At 36.9% G+C, this 23,948-nt stretch overlaps 1 protein-coding gene across 1 annotated transcript; it reads right to left on the reverse strand.

The window, feature by feature from the left end:
- Positions 1 to 322: 322 nt before the first annotated feature.
- LOC140757976 (tektin-2) lies at positions 323 to 17,010 on the reverse strand. Its single transcript, XM_073093903.1, has 7 exons — positions 16,785 to 17,010; positions 11,921 to 12,045; positions 6,820 to 7,036; positions 5,178 to 5,392; positions 3,500 to 3,722; positions 2,886 to 3,109; positions 323 to 752 (listed from the first exon to the last, which is right to left on the reverse strand). The coding sequence occupies exons 1-7, from the start codon at positions 16,863 to 16,865 to the stop codon at positions 560 to 562; spliced, it is 1,278 nt and encodes a 425-aa protein (XP_072950004.1). The 5' UTR covers positions 16,866 to 17,010; the 3' UTR covers positions 323 to 559.
- Between the last annotated feature and the right edge of the window lie 6,938 nt (positions 17,011 to 23,948).

Here is a 23,948-nt window from a genome sequence, read left to right on the forward strand (position 1 = left end):
AGGGGATACCGTAGCCCTATTCTGGTCCCAGAACTACACGGGCAATCGGCGATCATCTATTCAAAACCTTGCCACTCCTGACGTTGTCTAACTTTGTTATTATCTAAGAGTTTCGTAAGTAATTTCCTATTATGTTAAATCTTCCCGGTAGTTACTATCACGGTGTCTAAAGTTGTAAACCTTGTCGGAGACCTTCGACCGGTTAAAAAACTTTCGACAAACTTTATACCCATACTATACGCCATTGTAAGATATAAAGCACTTTAATACATTTTTAAACGATTAAAACAAATACATTTAGGCACTTATCAAAACAATAATAAAAAGTAATATCAATTTTATAAATTATAAAAAAATATTAAATTTGAATTCTAGAATTTTGTACCTAAGTAAGTACCGAAAGAAGTAAAATATCACAAAAAAGAAAATTTCACATACTAATTTCAAGAAAACACGAAAAAAAAAGTAGGTACGCGTACACTTTCCGAGCAATTTGTTAATACGCTGTTTATTTTTGATTCTTCACATTGAAGAATAATTACTGTGGAATCATTTCAATTCAACCTTCCATCTTCGGCACCTCATCCTCCATGCTCGCAAGGATGAGGTTCTTATCGGTGCCCTGAGGTTTCTTGGGCTCGAGAGCCGACCTCATTTCAAGGGCTCTGGTGTCCGTCTCCAAGGATTGCTCTTTATCGTTTAGGTCGATCGCGATTTTGATCGATGCCGCCTCCAGAGCATTGTAGGTGGCTCTGAAAGATAATAATACTGAGTGTGATCACGGTAGCTGGGATCTAAAGCCGAATTATCTAACCTAAAATTTAATGACCTTATATGGGTGTTGAAGAAACAGTGTGGAGACCTACACGTCAGAGTTCTCCAAAAGGACTAGCGTGGCTGGCTACGGCCTAAACCCTTCTCACTCCGAGTGAAAACCCTTACTCAGTTGTGAGATATGTGTTGATGATGATGATGATTTAAAAGATATGGACCCAAACATCTAGCCCACCTTAAATGGTAATGAACATTAATTGACACCAACGTTAATCGACAGCCAAAAAATCAGGCGTAGTACTTGAGGTCGATCACAGAAGCCATGTTGGTTATCATCCACTTTAGCATGATTACATTGCTACGATCTTTAAAATATGAATACTCTAAAAATTTGACATTATACGAGCACACCAGTATAACCAAGTTGCCTACTTTGTTCGTGAATACTACAAAGAAAATACATTTTCGAGCGGAGTCATCCAAAAAAATTAACACGTCTACCCTTTTGAAAGTTTGTCTTAAAATCTCTTAAAACTGAAAGCTCAAGCCAACAATCCCGCAACGAGATAATAACGTGACACAATTTGTTCCTTTTGTTCAACTTGAAGACTTAACAACAACGACACAGTAATTTATAGACTCCTAATTTAGTATTTAAGTTTTTATATTAAGGTATGCCTAGTTAAATTCCCGTTCTGCAATGTGGTGGAGTAAATACCATGTCTGCCGCAGTTGTAACAAGATGCCCTGTGCCCATAAACGGGACTTAAGCAGGATTGTCGGTGCATGGATAGAAATAAGCATATCAGGATACAGTCTCACTTCGTCTCAGGGGCAACTGCACTTGTATTAATATTTTTAGGAAAAACATATGAAAGTGAATATAAACAAAGATTAACGGGGATGCACAATCATAAAGAAAAAAATGTTTGTTATGGTATAGACCGTAAGCATGACGTATGAATAAATCTTTTTTTTAAATTAACAGGCAGATACTAGGAGTCTATTTATTTAGTAAGTCTTTACTTTACAACTTATAAATGTTTTAGCGTGCACTCGTGCCAACTCCCCTTGTACGAAATTGTATGGCGAAGTTAATTTTTCTACAAACTTACTTATCGGTCGCCTATATACATAAGTTAATAAAAGTTTAATTATAGAATAATGATAAAATACTCTGCAATCTGTGTCGTTCATACTTCATATAGGTGTACCTATTATATACCTATTATTTTCATTATTGTTTTGGAAAAAATATTAAAAATAAAACCTATATAACTTTCTTTAAATAATACTAAAATCATAACTTTATTTTAAAAATCGGTAATTGTTACAAAATACAAAACAATATTGTGACTTTCTTTGTTGTTATTTATAACCATCATCTGCTCACAAAATAACCGTACAAAGCAAAACAATGCGTTTAAGACAATAATAGTATGCCGATATGCAAATGTTTATATAGGTAAGCGAAGAATTTATAATTTAATGCATATCATACGAGCATTTATTGCAAATTACCATTTCCGTTTTCTAACGTAGGTGCTTTATAATTGTTTATCGCTGTCTACAGTCCAATACTTGTCGAACATGATTCGCTTCCTGTAGGGTTAAAGGCTAAAAGCATCTTGTTTGATCAATTGCCTTACGTAACATCAATGTGCATGTTCTTGTTTACAATCAATACGGGAAATCCCATACAAAATAACTATTGACAATGATGCAAAAACGATTGAAGTCTAATCACCTACATTGATTCAAGTTCTCACGGTATGAATTAGCTCGTTCCTTTCAACAATAAATATGCTATGTATATAAAAGTGGGGTTGTATGTGAAACAGTTACATTACACTAAAGTATTTAGTAAAGTAATTAATATATATTTTTTGATAATTGTTATGCTTTAACATATAACTAATCTATAGATTATATTGCAGGATATAATCGTTCTAAATATTCTTCACACAAATCATACAAAAAAAAACTATGTAGGTACTTCTATTATATTCGCAATGGGCTCTTGCAAATTAGTATAATATAATAAAAAGTGTGTTTTTATATAATCAACATAAAAAATATTAAGTTAATACAATACTAAAAATATTACTAACTTCGCACAATCCAGCTTCTCCTGTAGCTGTCGGATCGTTTCCCTCAAGTTGCGAACTTCTTCCTTCAATCCAATATCTGCTTCATCCCCAGCCAGTTCGATTCCCGGCCGGTACCCTCTAGTCTCCAGTCGAGTTTCAGCCACTTTGAGCGCATTCACTTTGTCAGCGAATTGTTCACCAATAGTCTTAAGTTCCGTTGCTAGTTTGTCCATGTTTTCCTCCATCTAAGAAAGATTAAGCTTGTTCTTAACAAAGAGCTATTACTACTACTAACTCTTTACTAAATCAAGAAGTAAAGGTACGAAAAAGTAGATAGAAATAGGTGTAGCATTGGAGACACTAATGTATGAGTTATTTCAACTTATCCCTCAATAATATTTGGAATTGATTTGACATGCTCAAGGAAACCTTATCATCAGATGGACATTGTACTCATCAGCAGATTGTTATTTTTTAAAGGGTAAATATTAATATGCATATTAAAATATCGGCGATAAAACTTCATTAAAGTAATTTTATTCGAAAAATACACGAGTTTTTTAATAAAAATCCTGTATTGTTTGAGATTGTTTCACTGCATCACAAAAACTAGTCATTAACTGTACATAAAATACCTTCATCTTCTGCCATTGCAGCTCATTCCTAGCCCTCTGCGTTTCGTACACGCGCCGGCGCATCATGTAGTTGGTGACGTCAGTTTGCGCTCGTAAAGCATTTCTAGCTCTACCGCGAGCCACGAACAGGGATTCACGTAAACGCAACGTATCGTGCAGCTCGTCTGTCGCCATCTTCTTCGTCGCTTCGCATTTGTCTAGCCACTGTTCGTAGGTGATCATTCTAGAAGAAATGATAGTAGGACGATGGTTAAAGAGGTCCTCTTAATAGCAGTGGGCTACACGGAAACTTGTAACGTAAAAACACTTAAGTAGATACATTTAAAAATATAACTAAATGTATTTCTCTTATTTATCCAACCATAAACTCTCTTACACCGCCTCCCATCAAAGAATAAAGGTTGAATTATTTAGGTTTAAAATATGGAAGTAGCAGACGATATGCAATCCCTCTGATGGTAAGTGCCCATGAGACATCTATAATCAACCCTAGATAGGATTTGATTCCTACCTGTAGTCGGCCACATGCGCTGTTACCCCTTGAGCTACTCAGTTGGAATACCTCGGAAAAGTATGTCTCTCTTACAATATTCTCGAGACCAGAACAGAGCAGCGATTAAAACTGCTGTTATTGGACAGAAATAGATGCAGCGGTTTAAAAGTGGTAGAACCCTATGTTAGTGACATGGGGTTCTACCCTTTTAATTATAATATTAAATTAATTACTAATGATATTGGAGAAAGTTTTCGTATTTGCATAGTTACTATTATTATAATATTAGTAACCTGGAAATCATTTACTTCCGCAGCATCTCAGAATCTGACTCGGCAAAGAGGGTAATCTAGAATCCCGAATAATCCTAAGCCACCCTACGAGTTTATTACATGAAAGGTAGGACGTTCCCTAATTAAATAGTCCTTCAGTTCCTACTAATATGCTACTATAATGAACAGATTGCGTCATTAATTATAATTACAGTCCCTCTAGCCTTGGAGTTCTAGTCAATTTAAGGCTACAATTTCTACGTGTACAATTACTACAATGTCGTTTTTAAAACGGAACGATTGTAAATCCAAAGCAGTTTTTGCAGAGTCTCGGGTTCGATCTCCGGTTACGCAATTATTTCAGAGTGGATCCCTTTACTATGCAAAAAATGCCTAGTTTTTAAAATAAAACAACAATATCTATCCTGGGTTGAATCCCCGCATATGCAGATATCTTACGGGCTTAGATTTTTGTTCTAGGTCTGATTTTATGTAGTAGACTTTGTATAGATTTATCCTGACCCACATTTATATAACACCAGGGGTGTTATATAAATGTGGGTCAGGATAGACCCAGAGAATTGTACTGTAGGGCAATGAGTTCGAAAAGCGTCATAGTAGAATGATGAAGTATGATCGAACGAGATTTCACGTGTTTTAGTGGAACATCATTTGAAATTGAATTGATGGCCAATGTCCAAACTTTCTGTAGGACCAATCAAAATGAGTTTGGCACACGAAAACTGCTATGTACCTAAATACTACCAAATGACCAATTCTGACAAATGTTAGCTCTGTTCAGAGACTATAGTAAATGGGTATCAAGTATGTAACATACGTAACTGCAAATTCTACTTAAATAATCACAGTATCGACTATGACGAATTTGTCCAGTCTGGTAGAGAACGATTACCTTTTCGGATTCTTGAGAGAGTCCGTCTTGTAAGTAATGTTCGCACAATCCTTATCAAGGCTGAGCATGTCCTTATCGATCTGTAAAGTTTCGTTCTTATCGTTCAAATCCAGTTGCAGTTTGAATTTAACCACTTCCAACTTGTTTATCTTCTCCCAGGCAGATTGACAACGGTCTATCAGCATCTTCTTGTTGCTTTCCGTTACGCAAAGTTCCTGGAAAAAAAACGATAAAAAAAAATTTCAAGCCATCTACAAATTATTTACATCTACAATTATTATAAGCGTTATTGAAGTCAGATCAGGTTACACTAAGTTTTCAGGAAATAACTATGCTAAACTGTGGAAAAAAATCTTTGTAATTTCTATAGAAGAAACACACTTTATATCACAACATTAAGAGATCATTTACGTGTGGCGGCAAAACTACTATTCCTATTTCTATTTTACAGCAATAATGTAGCAATGTTTTATTGGAGTTTGAAGGGCATGGTTTACGTTTCAAAGAGTTTCCTCTTAGGGAGCAACTAAACGAGCGACATATCACATCGGTGTCCGGCGCCACACAGCGACCACTAGCAGCCGTTGCCTATTATCGCCAAGTCGCCATCGTAACAGGTCGCTGGTATCACTGTCACTCATGTGTTCTTTTCCTAAGCGCCCAGGCTCGTGGACAGATGATTTCAGGTTGTACATGAAATTCGTTTATTTGGTTTTTTGCAAACAAGTTTTTAATTGTAAAATTGTTTCGTTATTTACAAATTAATTATCACTTACTTAAACTATGAAGGAGAACATCGTGAGTGCGTGCCGAAGAAATCTTAAAAACAAAAAATGTTTTCAAAGGTATGTGAAGTCTACCAATTCGCACTTGGTCAGCGCAGTAGACTATGACCTAATTATTTTTAATCTGCTCTCAAAATGCTCTCGCTTATTATTCCTTTATTAAACTGAATCTCTATACAAAAATAAACCATAAAGTTCTATTAAACAGTGCGTGAACGGAAAAAGCAACCAAATCCTCTTCACAATTTTTATTTAAACCTTTCCCAGTACATATCCCACTAGGATTATCCTGTGTTGTGGAATTTGTTTTGTCGTTTCGTGTCGTTTTTGTTGTCGGGCATGGACATTGGAAATTACAAAAAACATAAACTGCTCTTATAATCTCTTCTGTCATTCGTAATTCTTTTTATTTTCGCTATACGTATATTATTATATAATAGTATGCTAATTTTATCTAATTTTGAGAATTTCATTCATGCCTTAACTTTTACTGATAAATTGCAATCACACAATTAGTGATAGAATAAAACCAATTATATAATATTTATTACATCATTTAATAGTTCTTATTCTTACAGGACCTTATTATTATGATAGATGCTTATTCCAAAATTAACTTTGAGAACCTAGTTCTGCTTTATATTAAGCGCTGCTGCGTTAAAGGTGTGATGTGTTGTGATTCTGATAGGAAAGGTATGGTAAAGCCTTTAACTTACTATCCTGTAGTAACATATCCTTGCCTAATGATAGAATTCCTAATTTTATTTAGGATTGATTACAGATTTCTATATACGTCATGTCGCTTACCAGTGAACTGTATTAGCATACAGTTACTGCAATATCACAAAAATCCGTACCTTCTTCAGCTCAGTATCAGCAAGATCGTAGGTCAACTCAGTGCTTCTTCTGCCGTCTCTATTCGAGAGACACTCAGAGCAGACAAGCAAGGGCATATTAAGTTGCTCTAGTTCCCTCTCTGTGGAAGCCTTCTCGTCTTTCAACGCAGCCATCTCCCGGTCGAGTAGATCGAGAAGTTCTTGGAGAGTAGACTTCCATTGCTCGATTTCGTAAACTCTGGAATAATTTGATGAATATAAACATTTGTATAACTTCACTTTGTGACCTACAAGCTTAAGTGCTCTTCCTTTATTTTTTTCAGTACAGGGTACTTACGAGTATACTCAAGATTGACTTAAAACATCGAAATTGAAAAATAGAATATTGTACAATTAACATAATGACAGAAGCTTGATAAATAATTATCGTGTTTTAACATATAAGCGAATTATAATTAGCTCTGTCAGATTATTATCATTCGTCTTATACAAACTATTCATAAAATGATCTTAGTTGATCTTAGTTTTTCGTTCATTGTATACATGTAGGTACAGAATTTTGTTTCAGATATTCTTTAAATTAAGTTAAATTAATGCATTGAGTCGAGACTAAATAAATGCAAACGACTTCATTGCATTTGAAGAATTTAAATATACAACCGATTTGTATGTATAGAAGTTTATTCAGTGCAACGGATTTAATGAGAAAACACGAATATAACACGGTCAAGTAAGTACTCAAGTTTTCAATAAAGAAATAAAATAAAAATATTTACCTATTTATGACAAATATGGTGTGGTGCCGGCTGCGAATAGCACCACTCCCTCTCTTCCCGTGGATGTCGTAAGAGTCGACTAAGGGACAAAAACCAGGAGATGGGCAGCAGCGTCTCTCTGTGAATTTACCACCATACTGCGGTCACCAACACGCACAGCCAAGCGCGGTGACTATGGCAACAACCCCCTAATGGCAGCTGCAACAAAACCCCGGCCCCCAGTCCCCGGCAGCCCCGCTATTCCTGGCTACGGTAGCGGTCACGGTTACGGCGGGGCAGGGGGTGCTAAGAATCTCCGGCAGAGATCGGGCTACCATAAACGACGACTGCTGCACCTGGCAACATATAACACCAGGACTCTGAGGAACGATGAGAAGATATATGAGCTGGAAGAAGAGATAGGCAAGTTAAACTGGAGTATTATAGGGTTGTCTGAAGTCCGAAGACAGGGGGAGGACTCGACGATCCTAAAATCCGGTAACTTGCTCTATCACCGAGAGGGCGAACATCTGTCCCAAGGTGGTGTCGGGTTTATCGTCAACAAATCCCTCGTCAACAACATAGTGGAGATCAAGAGTGTGTCGCCAAGGGTAGCATACCTTATACTCAGAGTATCTAAAAGATACTCGCTGAAGGTCATACAGGTATATGCGCCGACATCGACACACTCCGACGACGAGGTTGAGGTTATGTATGAGGACATATCAAAAGCCATACATACCTCAAAATCGTACTTCACGGTTGTGATGGGGGACTTCAATGCAAAACTAGGTGTCCAATATGGCGATGAGTCGAAGGTGGGGCCTTTTGGATTTGGTCATCGGAACCATCGAGGCCACTTGCTGGCTAACTTTTTGGAAAAGGAAGGATTCTATATGATGAACTCCTTTTTCAAGAAGAAGCCCCAGAGGAAGTGGACCTGGATGAGTCCCGATGGTACTACCAAAAACGAGATTGACTTCATATTGGCGGACAAACGGCATATATTTAACGATGTCTCTGTGATCAATAGGCTTAAAACCGGAAGCGATCACCGGATGGTTAGAGGCACGTTAAATATCCAAGTCAAGCTGGAACGGTCCCGCCTTATGAAGTCGATACTTCGTCCAACACCTTGCCAGGTCCAGGGCTCTGAAAACTTTCGACTCGAGCTCGATAATCGTCTGCGATGCCTAGAACGTTGCGTAGATGTTGACGATATTAACACCAAGTTGGTAGAAACTGTCCGTGAGGTGGGGTCGAAGTATTACCAGACCGCCTCCAAAAGAACAACTCAAAGGCTCTCAGCCCATACACTCGGACTTATGGCAGAGCGGCGGGCAATGTGTGTGCAGTCTCCGGCTTCACTGTCTAAGTACAGGCGGCTCAACGCACAGATCTTTAATAGAATGCGACACGACTTGCGCCTCTCTAATGCTATTCGCATTAAAGAGTGCATTGAGCGAAATAAAGGCTCCAAAGTCTTCGCAAGGGATCTGCGGGTTGGGCAAAGCTTGCTGACGCAGCTGAGGACGGATGCCGGCACCACAGTTGCCACGAGGCCTGAAGTTCTGAGAGAAATTGAGAAGTTCTACGGACAGTTATATACCACTTCGCGTGCGCCTCTACGACCTGTCTTTGACAAGCGAGCCACGCTAACCCGGCACTATACCGAAGATATCCCGGACGTCAGCCTTTACGAGATAAGAATGGCCCTCAAACAGCTCAAAAACAACCGAGCCCCTGGCGAAGACGGAATAACAACGGAACTGCTAAAAGCAGGTGGCAAACCGATTTTAATAGCACTCCAACAGCTATTCGATTCCGTCATTAGCCAGGGTATAGCACCGGAGGCGTGGAGCAAAAGCGTGGTGGTACTGTTCTTCAAAAAAGGCGATACGTCTTTGTTGAAGAACTACAGGCCCATTGCGCTTTTGAGCCATGTCTACAAAGTGTTCTCGAGGGTTATCTACAATCGAATAGCTCGCAGGCTTGACGACTTCCAGCCTCCCGAACAAGCCGGCTTTCGAAAAGGCTTTAGCACCATGGACCACATACACACGCTGCGGCAGGTGGTACAGAAGTCCGAGGAGTACAACCTGCCGTTGTGCGTGGCTTATGTGGACTATGAGAAAGCCTTCGATTCTATCGAGACGTGGGCGGTATTGGAGTCACTCCAGAGGTGCCAGATCGACTATCGATACATCGAAGTGTTGAAGTGTATGTATAAGGCAGCCTCAATGACGATCCGATTACACGACAGAAGTACGAACCCCATCCAAGTGCAGCGAGGTGTGAGACAGGGTGACGTATTGTCTCCAAAACTGTTTACCGCTGCACTGGAGGACGTGTTCAAACTGATGGAGTGGAAAGGATTCGGCATCAACATCGATGGCGAATACATCACTCACCTTCGATTCGCAGACGATATCGTCATCATGGCGGAGTCGCTGGAGGACCTCAATACCATGCTCAATGACCTCTGTGACGCCTCTCAACGGGTAGGTCTTAAGATGAACATGGACAAGACGAAGATCATGTCTAACGTCCATGTCACACCCATGCCGGTCGTTGTAGATGGCGTCACACTCGAAGTTGTTGACGAATACGTTTACCTGGGACAGATAATCCAGATGGGTAAGTCCAACTTCGAGAAAGAGGTCACTCGTAGAATCCGACTCGGTTGGGCAGCGTTCGGGAAATTGCGTGACATCTTCTCATCCAAGATACCTCAGAGCCTGAAGTCGAAGATGTTCGAGCAGTGTGTGTTGCCAGTGATGACGTACGGTGCCGAGACGTGGTCTTTCACTGTGAACCTTATACGAAGACTCAAAGTCGCTCAGCGAGCTATGGAGAGAGCTATGCTCGGTATTTCCCTACGCGACAGAATTCGTAACGAGGAAATCCGTAGGCGAACGAAAGTTACCGACATAGCTCTCAAAATAAGCAAGCTGAAGTGGCAATGGGCTGGCCACATAGTTCGCAGGACCGATAACCGGTGGGGTCGGAAGGTCCTCGAATGGAGACCACGTCTCGGCAAAAGGAGTACAGGACGCCCCCCGACCAGGTGGACTGACGACCTGAAGCGGACGGCGGGAAACCGCTGGATGCAGACGGCCCAAGACCGGTCGGAGTGGCGCAGACTAGGGGAGGCCTATGTCCAGCAGTGGACCAGTAAAGGCTGATGGATGGATGGATGGATGGATGGTAAAGTGAAAAACGGTACCTGTGTACTTTACAAACAAAATTTCTGAGTCCAGCTTGTTATATTAACCTAGTAACCTGTTTTCCATTAATTTGTTACAGTGCAAAGATCGGAAAAATAAAAGGGAAGGAAAACTTTTCAAAGAAAATACATCTGAACCCTAATTGCATATACTTTTTACATAATATGTGAATAAAAGTTTAAAAATACGTTGACACAAATACATCATTGTATGTTTTTAAGGAAAGATAATAGGTTGATTATAAAAAGTAAATATCATTATGTACGATTTACTACTATTTTAATTGGTCAAAAGCAATGTTTAATTGTAATTACAACGACCAACAAATAGCTTTCAACAATAAATAGCTTTCTGGTTATTTGTCTGCCCGAGATATCCTAAACATGGTAATATAACACATGTAACCTAACTGTGTGTGTAGCAATTGTTTTTAATATTAAATATGTTAATTTTAAAAAAAGTTGTAATTAAAACACTAAAATGGTCAGGTAACAGTGCCTCGAGCTCAGCTATTTTAAGCTAAGTCAATGTTAGTTCAACTGCATATTGACGCAGTTAGTTATACACCCAGTATAACTTTCTTAATATTATGCGCCTTGGACGGTCTAGTGTCTAGTCTATAGGAGGATACGGTAACATGGATCTTGGAAGTTAGACTCCGGAGGGCTATGAGATTTATGTTCGAGCTTCGTGCAGATTACGAACTAAACCATTGAGATTAACTGTTCTATATGAACAAGATTGTATTGTTTCAAAATCTAATAAAGCATTGTTAGATTGTAACGACTTACACGACACTACGACGGCAGGTTATAAACAATAATAAATAGTTCCAAGCAGAACAGCAGGCATATCTGAGGATGACTGCAGATACACTAAATTGGAATGTCTCATTCAAGTTAAAAGTTTTAGCTTATGTAGCAGTGTACCAATACGCAACCACTCCTATTAAGCAGAATTGTGTAGTAGTATTGCCGTTGCAGTAAAAATCATTTAAAATCAGTTCAAGGACTGATAGATTCCAGTCAAGTTTTAAAAAACGTAAACAAAAGCACATTAAGTCAATGTCGTTTAAGCGTTTTTAATCAGTTTAGGAGAAATCTGTACCTGTAAGAGCGTAATAAACCATGATGAACATACCTCGCCCTCAACCTGTTGTTATTGTGGTAGCTGTCCCACTCAGTCTTGATCCTGGTCTCGTTGCGGAGCTGATGAGCGCCGTGACGAAGATCGAAGGCATCTGCACGTCTTGTGTCTGCAGTTACCTGAGAAGTTTGGTTAGAAGCTCAGTTTATGAAGTAAAATACTAAAGCAGTGATGTTGCCTATAATTGTAGTCTTTTAATAAAAAAATAAATTGAAGGATTGGATTGTGGAGTGTCTCTTGTACCTTATTATAGGTACCTTATAAATAACCAGAAAATAATAGGGCTTAATAAGCCTAGTATAAGAAAAAACAGGTATAGTGATAACTTCAGAGCGGACTAGCAGTTTTACGCGGGCTATACCTAACCTGCTTTCTTCTCTTTAATACTGACAATGTTGTTTTTTATTGCAATGATAGATAGCGCTGTACAACATTTATTAATAACGGTTCTGTAATTATATTAAAACAAACTTGTTTCTGGTACTTTTTATAAATTCACAACATGAATATGTACGTGAAAATTCTTCTACAATCAGTATCAGTGTAATATGAATACCAATGGGTTTCATACAACTTCAAATTTTCAGTAGAAAGTTCGCCAATATGAATATTTACGACGGGTCGTCAAGTTTTGAATAAAAATCACATTGTGTCTCCGTAAAACAATGTTTTTAGAAGCAATTTAGACTATACAATTTCTTGAGAAAAAACGACAGATTGCGAAAAATACTTGGAAATTATTTGAATAAAGATGCTTTCACGAAAATAAATTTTTATTGTAACAATATCCAATTATGTTTTTAAATAAAAACTCAATGAATGTTTGTAATTTGGTTTTGTACTTGAATTTTTTTAATTTATTCTTGAGCAGAACGCGCTATAGAAGTAATTCTCTAATGAGTTTTGAACTGAAATATTATTCAGGTACTTAATATAAAATAATCAAAATATAAAGCGTTCTACTTTAGGCCGTAAAGACATCGTGACAAATCTAAATTAGTAGTAGACTCCTTTTAAGATTAAGATCTCAAATAATGGGTTTTATGATTTTTAAATGAACGTCGTAGAATGCTTTAAAAATTTGTAAGGTGCTTCATAAATCATAGTTTTGTGTCCCAAATGCTAATATACCCAGTTGTAATGACAACCAATGTAATACTAATAATAGGTATTACATTTAAATAAAAAATGCGGAACCCACGTGACTCCGCAGTCACTCTCGTCATAAACTAATTATTGTCCCACTGCTGGGCACGGGTCTCCTCTCAGAATGAGAAGGATAAGGCCATAGTCCACCACGCTGGCCATGTGCGTATTGGTAGACTTCACATACCTTTGAATTTTTTTTTATAAAAATCTCTCAGGTATGCAGGTTTCCTCACGATGTTTTCCTTCACCGTATTAACCAAGTAATAATTAATTTCTAATACGCACATAACTTTGAAAAATCAGTGGCCTAGGATTTGAACCACGGACCCCTCGTTCGAGAGGCCGAATTTCTAAACTATTGGGCCATCGCCCTACCTGTCTGATACTCAAGTTTCAGGCTCAACCCAACTAGGCAAATATCTAAAACAAAATATAATTTAATTATATGTCCTGGTTCTGGGTGTTATTCTACTGCTCTCCTATGTCTATGTTTAACCATAGTTCTCTAGACGCAAGAATTACTACTAGACCTAAACCCACGTGGAGCCATATGTGCAGAAAGAATTATCTCTTATTCAATAACAACAGCTACTTAAAGCATATGGCGAACGTCAGCGAACCTAAATCCTACAATTTTACCTTCCCTAGACGAAATTTAATCCGTCAAAACACCAAACACGTTTTAAACATCACACCGATAGGGCTCCCCGATAATTTTACGACTGCTTGGTTTTACTGGAAAACAGGGTTGTTGTCGAGTTCCGTAACCCTAACAGAAAGTATTGGAGATCCGAAATCAAATATATCCGAAACCGTAAGGGAATCTGATATAACAAATCGAATAATTTCAGATAAGGGAGGAGTTTACATGGGACACCATGAAAAGTATTGGCTTCGACCAAGCCGACGTTGTAGGCATAATTTGCATAATGTTACACCCAGTGTTTCTTTTACCTATTTGTTTTATTCCCATACCCATATCCCTTTTTAATCTCATACCCCTCTACACGAAACGAAATGAAAGTATTCGAAACTATCTGATAATCCGAAATAATTCCAAATCCGTAATCGTATCTGAAACCGATAAAATATTTGAAATAAATCCGTATTCGTATCCAGGTCCAAAATTTCATACCCTAGTGGAAAATTAGAAAAGTTTTCCTTGTCCCACGCAAGTACACGAATTGGCCGGTAAGCCTATCCCGGCCCTCCGCGGCAGGTTCGGAAGCGATTCTCAATTGCCACTCTGAATAATAAGCCCTTAAATTGTTCGCAGTTTCCATCATGATATAAAAGTTATTGCTATCTAATTTTCTGCTTGTCAAAGTTTGCGATATATAACAATTATTATTTATTTTATCATTTCGTAGGTACGTAACAATGGATTTAAGATTAGTATTAAAGTGTCAAGACTTCGATGTTCGTCCATTGCTACCAGCTGTTCTAGTTTGGAGGGTGGTGTATACTACTCGTATGAGTGTAAGGCACTGTAAGGTACATTTTTCGACGGGTTCTACCTTCGTAGTCCAGACACTACACTACACTGCACTATATGCCACATAGGATTGCAATCCTATGTGGAGATGATAACTGTTATCCTTAGGCGGAAGTGATCACTTACCCCTTAACCCTTCCAGCCGTCACAATAACAATAAGCTTGTACTTATGACTGAAAAACCTGAGCGATGATACTGCCACAGTTAAACTACAAATAAAATGGGATACTTTAAAATGTTTTTCACAGGGGACGTTAGTTAGTTAATTGGGGGAATTAGAATTACAGACAGCTACTTTAAAAGATTCGAACCCAATCTTATGCTGCGTGAATCTGAACATCTCACCGCTCGATTACCACGTTTTAGGTTAAGTAAACACAACTCCGTAAACCTCCGTACAGCCGCGATTTATAACACACACTGTACTCTTAATTTGTTCTGCTTTGAGGTTTGCTAACGAGTTCTGGTACGGAAGCCGTTTTAATTCTTAATGTACTCTAATTAAGTATTCCGTTGAGGCGAAGCTCAATGGTGCATTTTCGTCCATTTAATTTTAAGAGATTGTGTTACGAGTATGTTCCAGGCCGTTTCACGTTAGACATAAATGTATTTTATCTCATTTATGATTCATAGCTTTGATCTATAGCGAAACAGCCAACATACATCAGTACGTGGGTATGTCATAACATAAATTTTACTTAATTTATTTCCTAACGCGTGTCCCTAAAATGTAAGAAGGTATTAAGATAACATAGGTATTAAGATAAAACCAAAATAATCGATTAAAATCGAAGGTAAAATTTTATTAATCTTTCGAAATAACTCTAAAATATTTGAAGAGTATGAATTATACAAGCGCCTGATTAAATTATTAACTTCTCTCAAGATTTCACACATCGACAGATTATAGTTAATAGCAAAACAGTGTCCGATGATTAAAATTACTGATAGTATAATAATACTAAAACTTAACCTTTTAACTAAAACTTTTTTCTATTGTATTTTTTTTATTTGACATGGTTAATTACTTTTATATCTAAGTAAGATGTATGAAGCACTTATGCACATTGAGCATTTATATAAATAAGTGAATATCTAACTACCTATTAGGATTTTACTATATTTAAAAATGAATCTAATCCAAAATGTCAAGCCAAACAGAAACTCCGCCATTTTTGGAATAAGTATAACAAGTTTATATAGACCCAAGTGTCAATGTATTAAAAACGGTTTCTTAGTCTTAAAAAACAGTGTCTCCTTAAATGCGTTTATTTCGCGCATTAATTGTTTTGTTAATTCCAACTAGAGTATTATTGTAATAAATAAAAAACCGATGGCTTAGTAAAAAAGCTTTTGCCGTAATTTAGACCTATCCATCGACACGTTATATGTTAAAATTCGTCGACCCGTTTGGGCTGTCACGCGTGCCAAAAATGAGACATAGGTACATACAAACGCACAAAAATACTACCCTCCAGTATCGGGTAAAAAGCTCCAAACCACCACAGACAGACCGGTGGGTGTGTCGATTTCAGTAGATTCTTGTTCTTTAACGTCTATACAAGACTCAAGTAGTTTCGGAGAGTATTTACACCACTATCTTGGCAAAGTAGAAGTGCAGGGAAAATAAAAGTTTTTCGACCAGTGGCGTTCAAACTGCTCAAATGCGAACAATAATCACTTTTGTAAAATTTGAAAACTTTTAGGCGATATAAGTGGGTGACGTTTTGGAGAAATAAAAACATAGGCTGAAATGAGTGCTGCTGTGGTATCTCAGCAATCAAATCACGAAGAGATTATAGACTATTTGTAAATTGATTAATACGTAAGCGATAACTCCAAACAAATTTAAATACTTTTAAATTAAAAGACTACTAAATAAAACTATGCAAAAATAATAGTAGGTAGGTACTTGATTAATTCACAAGATTAGTAGACCGGACATGTTATCCACGACTTATTACCAATTGGTAATAACTTATTAAATTATTTTAATATAACAAACGCCAATCAATCCGAGTCGGTGTCTGTGTAAAGTGATGAAAGTTTTGTATGAAATTTTCACAATGACCTTACGTATTTATTAATTACGTTAGAAATTAGAAATACAATTTTTAAACGGCCCAAAAAAATCCTAACCGTCTCAGTCACTTTAAAATTACATCAAAGGTTGAGAACCACTACACCGAACAACAAACAAGCAGATACATCACCTGCAAACCGTAGAGTCGGGCATCCCAATCCGGCAAACTTAAATGCGGTAATGGTTTTTCGAACGTTACTACCGAATGCATCGCTACAATTTATCACTTTTTAAAGCACGAATAATAAAAATAGTGTTCGAACATAAAACTGTAATATTGTTGCACAATAAATTGTTATAAAAGTGAGATGAGTGCAGCTGTCAAAACATGTAATGGCCGCCGTCAGCAGCGTTCTAATTTTAAATTATTATTAACGGCCAATGTTTAAAATAGGTAAGAGATTTCATTTTATTTACGTTTCATTTTATGTGTGGTATTTTATTGCTTAAAATTATTATTATAATAAAAATATTTAATTGTGTTTTAAAATATCTAACGATATTTTAGGTATGCTTGCGTAGATGACGATTATTTCAAATAAATTCATTTAGAAGGTGTAACCTTCTATTATTCAATAAATTAGTGTTATAGTCGTATAATAGCTACTTTTACTTATTAAAATTATTAGAATACCCAGGGCTTTATTTTAAATTTTATATTATTTTATTTTCTGGATTTCGTTTCTTATCCTGCTCATAAAAAATGATAGGCTGGATTTTTTACTATTTACCGGTTAATGTAAACCACTTAAAGTACTGACGACGAGTAAAGTAAAATAGAAAAGTATAATTAGTATACAAAAAATTATGACCAGCGTCGTATAACGGTCGCCATCTAATACATAGAAAGTTCAATCTCCCGCCAGGAAGACATTTAAATGATTTAAGATTTTTGATATGCATTTAGACGTTTGTGTCTTCATTTCTCTTTGAAGGTGAGTGTAGAAACTGACTTATCTTAAATAATAAAAATAAGGCGGGCATTTAATTACAGTCTAATTAAACCTAAAAGCAAAATATAGATATAGGAAAGTTATATCCTAGCCTAGTGCAACATATACCTTATACAAAGGGCGATATTAGGCGACTGTTGTATTATGTACTGACCCACTTTTCCTATTAGGGCAAAACTTCTACACTCTGCGGATCGCCACTCATACTGAAACTGCGTAGCCGGAAATCTTGTAGACTTGGAGCCTTGTGTTTAAATGTCATAAAATTTTAAGATAAATTAAATTTATAGATATAAACTATTGTGACGTTGAACTTAAAAACATTATTTTCAAAAATTTAACTACATGTTACCTATATTATGAGTTTTACAACACAAGCATTCATTACTATGTAAAAACAAAGAAAAAATATTGAACATATAAATTATTCTTCAATGACATTCAAAATATACATGTCAGTATCTAGAAATGCGGTAGGAATTCCGACTTGGTTAATCATAAAAATATCGTAATTTATACTTTGTAATTCTGTACAAAATAAATAAAGTCATTTGGAATTTTAAGTCTATCAGAATTATATTTAGCTAAATTTCCCTTAAAATTCTGTGTCAGACCTTCAGTATTGTATTTTACATAAGAATGATACCAGGCTCTTGGTCTATTACTACACTTTTACAAGTGTTTTTGGAGTCAGGCCAAATGTTGTCCACATTTATTTATGCGAACGTGTAGACACGCTGGGAATTGTTTACTCTGCAATTAGACAGTAAACAAGATTAGGGGAATACGACGATTATTCTCAACATCGACGGTACACTTATCGGTCCAAAATTCATTGAATCAATTTTAATTATTTACCTTTACCTGAAAACTGACAAAAACTTGCAAGTTATTATTTATTACAACCTTTATATTTAAAAAATAGCTCTTAGTAAATTCATCTGAAGTAATTTAACCAATTTTACGTATGTAGCTAGGTATCCTTGAATTAAAAACCAAATTGTGTTAATTACAATTACCATTACTTTTATCTTAACAATTACTAGGCTCTCGGTCCATTACTATACTTTTGCAAGTGTTTTGGAGCTACGCCAAATGTTATCCACAATTATTCAGGCGGACGTGCAGACAAGTTGCGTATTTACTCTGCAATTACACAAACAAACGCTAGGAACTTACGAACAAACGTCGTAGGGCTCTATATTCGTCTTAGATAGTAAAAGTTATGAGTACATTACGGTATACTCGTATGTATATGGTATACTGTATATTCCATTGGACTATATTTGTGTTCTTTGTTGTAGGGCATGTCCTTAAACTACTAGTGCTATACTGTTAGAACATTATTTGAATAATCCGACCTACTTTTTAGGCAAAATAAATAGTTTTTTTATATAATATAGGAATAGTAGACGAGCATGCAGTCCACCTGACTGTAAGTCGCTACTGCCGCCCATGGACTTCTGCAATCAACTCCAGATAAGATTAGTTATTCTTACCTGGGCTTGACCACATATGCGCCGCCACTGAGGACTAAGCTGGAATGCCTCGGAGAAGTATGTCTCCCTTACCACACCCTTAAACCAGAACATAGCAGCGCTTAACATTGCTATTATAAGGCAGAAATATGTGTGCCGGAGGTGCCGCCGGAGTCGAACCGCAAAGGGTTATACCACCTTCGTTTGAAGCTTGAAACTTATATTATTATAAGCAACATATTACGTATGTATTAGGTATGATCGCAATAATATTAATTAAGCTAACGCAACTGAGTGCGAATTGGTTTGTTCACACAACGTTGAGAATGTTATGGAAAACTTTCAGGCACGTCCGCTTCTAATTATGTTTTCTAATAAGATATTTTTGTTATAGTATTCTCTACTTTTGTTACTCGAAAATTAGTATTCTGCGGAGGAATCGAGGTTATGTTTATTTATTCTACATTGCAGTTCGTAATTATTCAGCGCTCATAATAATTTATTTTTAATACAGTTTTTGCTAGAACGATATTATTAAATGGTTGGCGATTAGTCTATAAGATGTAAATGTGAATTTAAAATTTGTATTTTTAGTATTTGTTTTCATTGCAGCCATAGCAATAAATGCATTCTGGGAACTGTCTACTAACCCGCATTTTTTGTTAAATTTATTTTATTTTTACCCGACTGCCAAGGAAGGGTTATGTTTTACGCGCGTATCTTGTATGTTTGTCTTTCTTTATACGTATTTGTTGTTAAGGCGGCTCCCGTTATACATTAGGTATAGTCCGTGCCAAACTGCTAGTCCGCTCTGAAGTTGTTGCGAGCAGGTGTAGCCATACAATTTACTAGACTAGACTATACTATGTAAAAATTTCAAGTGACGTACTGCCGGACAGATATCTGAGGCTTAGTAACAGGGTCCCGTTTTTACTCTTTGGATATAATGTACTAAAGAATTTGTATTTACCCATTAAAACGCTACCTAAAGATACTTAAGTACCCCATTTATCTTTTTAACCTGCACTCCCCTGCAATTATTCTCCGCGTGTTATTCGCTCGGACTATTCGGATGCACTAGATTCTCAATTGTCCCCGCACCTCATTATACTTATCTCTCTGTACGTACTGTAGACACCCAGTCTATAAATTGCGGCAAGGTTCTAGGATCTAGAATCTTTACATGAATTTGAACTCTAACAGAGATAAGAGCAGGATAAATAGTTCCCTTATGTACATACACCACATTATCTTTGACAAAATGCAGTACGAGGATGTAATCTGTGACCAGCTTTTAGAATGAAAACAGATTCTGTACATGTTACATTTTAAGCAGTTTAATGCTAGTTAGTGATTTAAAAGTATATAGGTATAATGTAGGTACTTACTACCCTAGTATAGTAGCAGAAATAGGCAGTGAAATATAATATAGATAAAAATGTGGGCCGTTAATTTCATTTATTGTTCTAATGCATGCAATAGATAATGTTTAATGCAATTCCCAAACTTCAAAAACCATTAAATATCATAGCTAGTTATGAGTTCTTAATATAATTTTGTACACCAAAACACAGTCTCAGCGTTTAAGTTACTGCATTTATACTGCACTTTATAAAGTAATATAATACTTCTCACCTAAATTTATTCTCCCAAAGACTTAAAATGGCTCTCGTCGGCAGATAGAAAATCAGATGAAACTATGACTATGATTTTAATATTGAAAATGAATTTGAGGGTCTAGGAAAAGTTCGCAATCCATAGAAATGTTTCTGCTACTGTTAATCATTAGTGTTACGACACTCTTTAATCAATCTGTTCGAATGTAATCTAGCAAGTGTTGTTCGCTTGGACCTTTCAGAGCGTTAATGCACCACAAATCCCCAAATGTACGTTTCGCATTATCACTGTTACTGACTGGATGTTTATAAACTAGGTAGAACCTGCTTTCAGTGCAAAGGGGAGCCTTCACATCAATTTTCAGAGTGATTCCGCTAAGCGAGCCACAGTGAACGTTAGTCGGTGATGTATAGAGTTGAATTGTAGGTACTTCACTAAAATACGGAGCAATCAAAATAAAAAAAATGTTATAGCTGTAATAACGATTGTGATGATAGAATGACTGTCATAAAACCTTGTTGAAGCTTTTAGTTTGGGTGGTTTGGAAACATGGAAGACAGAGATCACTATGTTATGTTCCTTCATTAATCAGTTTTGAATCAGCATAGTGCCTTGGAGACATCAGTTGCCGTCCTCTGATAGCACAATAGTGCATCGGCGGCAGTTACCACTTAAGACCCGGTTTGCGGTATACTCCCGACCTTTCCCAGTAGTGGGAAAAGCCCCGTGACCAACAGTGGGAAACTCCCATTACTTCAGGGAAGTTAATGCGTTACGAAATAATTATGTTATGCTGCAAAATTTTCCCTCTTCTAGTCACTTATTAAATTTTCTTCACGTTTCTAATTTAATTTAGTCCCTGCTTCCTTTCATTATAAGATTTTTTAGCGTAATGGCTTTTGTATTAAATTTAATTTATAGAAAGCTTATCTGAAGGGCTTGGCTTAAATATTCTTAAACCCCTTAATCCTGCCTTGTTCGTCTGTAGGAAAGGAAACCTAGGTATTATTTCTTGTAATTAACTCCGGATCTTCAAACGACGGGATCTCCCAGAACAAAATTTAGTACTAGCCTACAGAATGCCTTAATTATACAAATTTACAAAATTGTCGTCTTTTCAAGAAATCTCCGCATTTTGTCTTTGAGATATTTTAGGTATAACAGACCCCTTTTCTGAAAAACAAAGACGTAGGAAGCCAAATTGTATTTAAAGATTCTTTATGAAACTTACTTCGAGAATATCGCTATCCCATTGCTGAGTATAGGTTTCATCTCTATATGAGAAGATGTTAGGCCATAAGCTGCTCGAAGGTTGAATCCACTGTGGTTCGACTTCGGAGGAACTACCGCTACACCTATTTATTCCTAATAACAGCAGCGTTAAGCTCTGCTGTGTCCTGGGTTGAAGAGTGTGCTAATGGAGTCATACTTATCCGATGCGTTCCAACTTAGCCATCAGGTTTACCGCATGCCCTTATGGTACTTCAACGTTATAAAAAGAAAATATTGTCGGCATGGTAAGAAACTTTTTCCTTGGAGACCTTATAAGCGTGTAATTTCCATACGATGTTTTCAGAGGCGCGTGCGTGGGATTTGAAACTCGGAGTGCCAACGTAAGAATAACAATGTTTTAATCATAATATATTGAAGCCGTTGGACCTTAATTAATGAGGGTGGGACAAGAGCCACAACGTTCCAAGATTTCATTAAGAAACCTGTCGCTTGCACACTGTATACATGGGTGGATTAAAGGTTTCGCTACATCTCTGAAAAATAATATAGCAGATTAAAATTGTTATTTTTATAAAACAAAATGGTAATCTTACTAACTTTCTGAAAGAACATAGTAGGGACAGCAATCTAATTGCATTTTCAAAGTAAAACAAAAGTATGGAAATTGCCTAAACTTTAAAAAGAGAAAGTTTTGAGATGTAGACGACGTTTTATAAACGACATTTGGGTTTTCTTTATGTCATAGATTCTATATCTAACAAGTGTAATAGACAACCATCCTTTTAACCCTGATATAAAGGTACTGCCCACAAGCGTCTATTGATACACTTGTAATCAATTACAAGGCATTCTATTAGGGTCACGTCTCTTTCTTTCCACACTGTAATCTAAAGTAGAAATAGTCGTTGCAATTGTATCATGAACGATAGCTTATGTTACTCCCACAATTCGAACCAACGACTCAAATATTTAACATTAATATTAAATATGGCTACATAGCGTGCCAAAGAATGAGATATACGTAAACCGATACGTACCTACTCATAGGCTCGAAAAACATTACCTTCCGCGGTCGGAGAAAAAAGAAATGTGAGTTGAAGTTGCTTCTATTTTTAGTATGAAGGGACCTAAAACAGTCTCAAATAAAGTTTAAGTGAGGAATGAACTCATTTTGACGGTAAATGGTCATTGCAACTGAGCTCAGGTGCGTTTCCATTCCAAGGACTTAGTTAAAAGCCTCTTGTACCGGTAATTATACCGCTCCTTTAGTTCCCTACCCTTTAAATGCATTAAAACAACGCTTACGCGCTTGCTTAACTTTAAAAATAGGACGTAAACCTTAAATTCCACCAAAGTTAGTAGTAGTAGTAGTAGTACTTGGCGATGTGTTGCGGAGTAGTTACCTTTCTGGTACACAGATGGTTCTAGGTTCTATGACAAATGTACAGTTTTTTCTGGGTCTGGTTGTTTATATACTCGTAGTTTTGCATATTTACATTAGTATAGATAGGTATAACGGTGTTATGTTCTACTTTGAAAGCTTAGTAAATTAGAGGCGACGACCCGCAGAGGGTCCCGAGTTCGATCCCCAGCCAGACAGAAATCTAAATGATGAATTTAAGTTTCTGTTTCTGGGTCTGGGTGTTTGTGTATTTGTCTTTGTGTGTGTCCACAGCACCCACGATACAGGGAGTCCTAGTTTGGGGCTGTGAGTGTAGAAAGCGTTATTAAAGGTACATATTCATATTACATGTTCAAAGTTAGACCAAGCATGAAACCGCCTCTACAAGTAATGCCGCCCGGTAATGACCACCTAAGAAGTGGGCTGCATACCCGTTTTCTGCACCAAACAAAACAAAATGAACTTGTTATTTCTTTGCATTTATAAGGACTATTTCCATTAAATCAATAACCAATATTCGTATTTGAATACAAAGACTTGTAAGATATTACACCGAAAGAACAGAAACACCTTGGCGTGGCATTTCATTACGGGGACCTTTGTGTCGGGCG

The sequence above is a fragment of the Epargyreus clarus genome, unplaced genomic scaffold, assembly GCF_041222505.1.
Source record: "Epargyreus clarus isolate Ecla_fem2 unplaced genomic scaffold, WU_Ecla_fem_2.2 ptg000005l, whole genome shotgun sequence".
Classification (NCBI taxonomy): domain Eukaryota; kingdom Metazoa; phylum Arthropoda; class Insecta; order Lepidoptera; family Hesperiidae; genus Epargyreus; species Epargyreus clarus.

Coding starts and splice junctions, on each gene's coding strand:
- LOC140757976 (XM_073093903.1), bottom strand. CDS start 16,865: ATGCATTCGGTAGTAACGTTCGAAAAACCATTACCGCATTTAAGTTTG. Junction 5,393..6,819: donor CTGATACTGAGCTGAAGAAG/GTACGGATTTTT, acceptor TTTTTTTTCCAG/GAACTTTGCGTAACGGAAAG. Junction 3,723..5,177: donor TCTCTCAAGAATCCGAAAAG/GTAATCGTTCTC, acceptor CATTTCTTCTAG/AATGATCACCTACGAACAGT.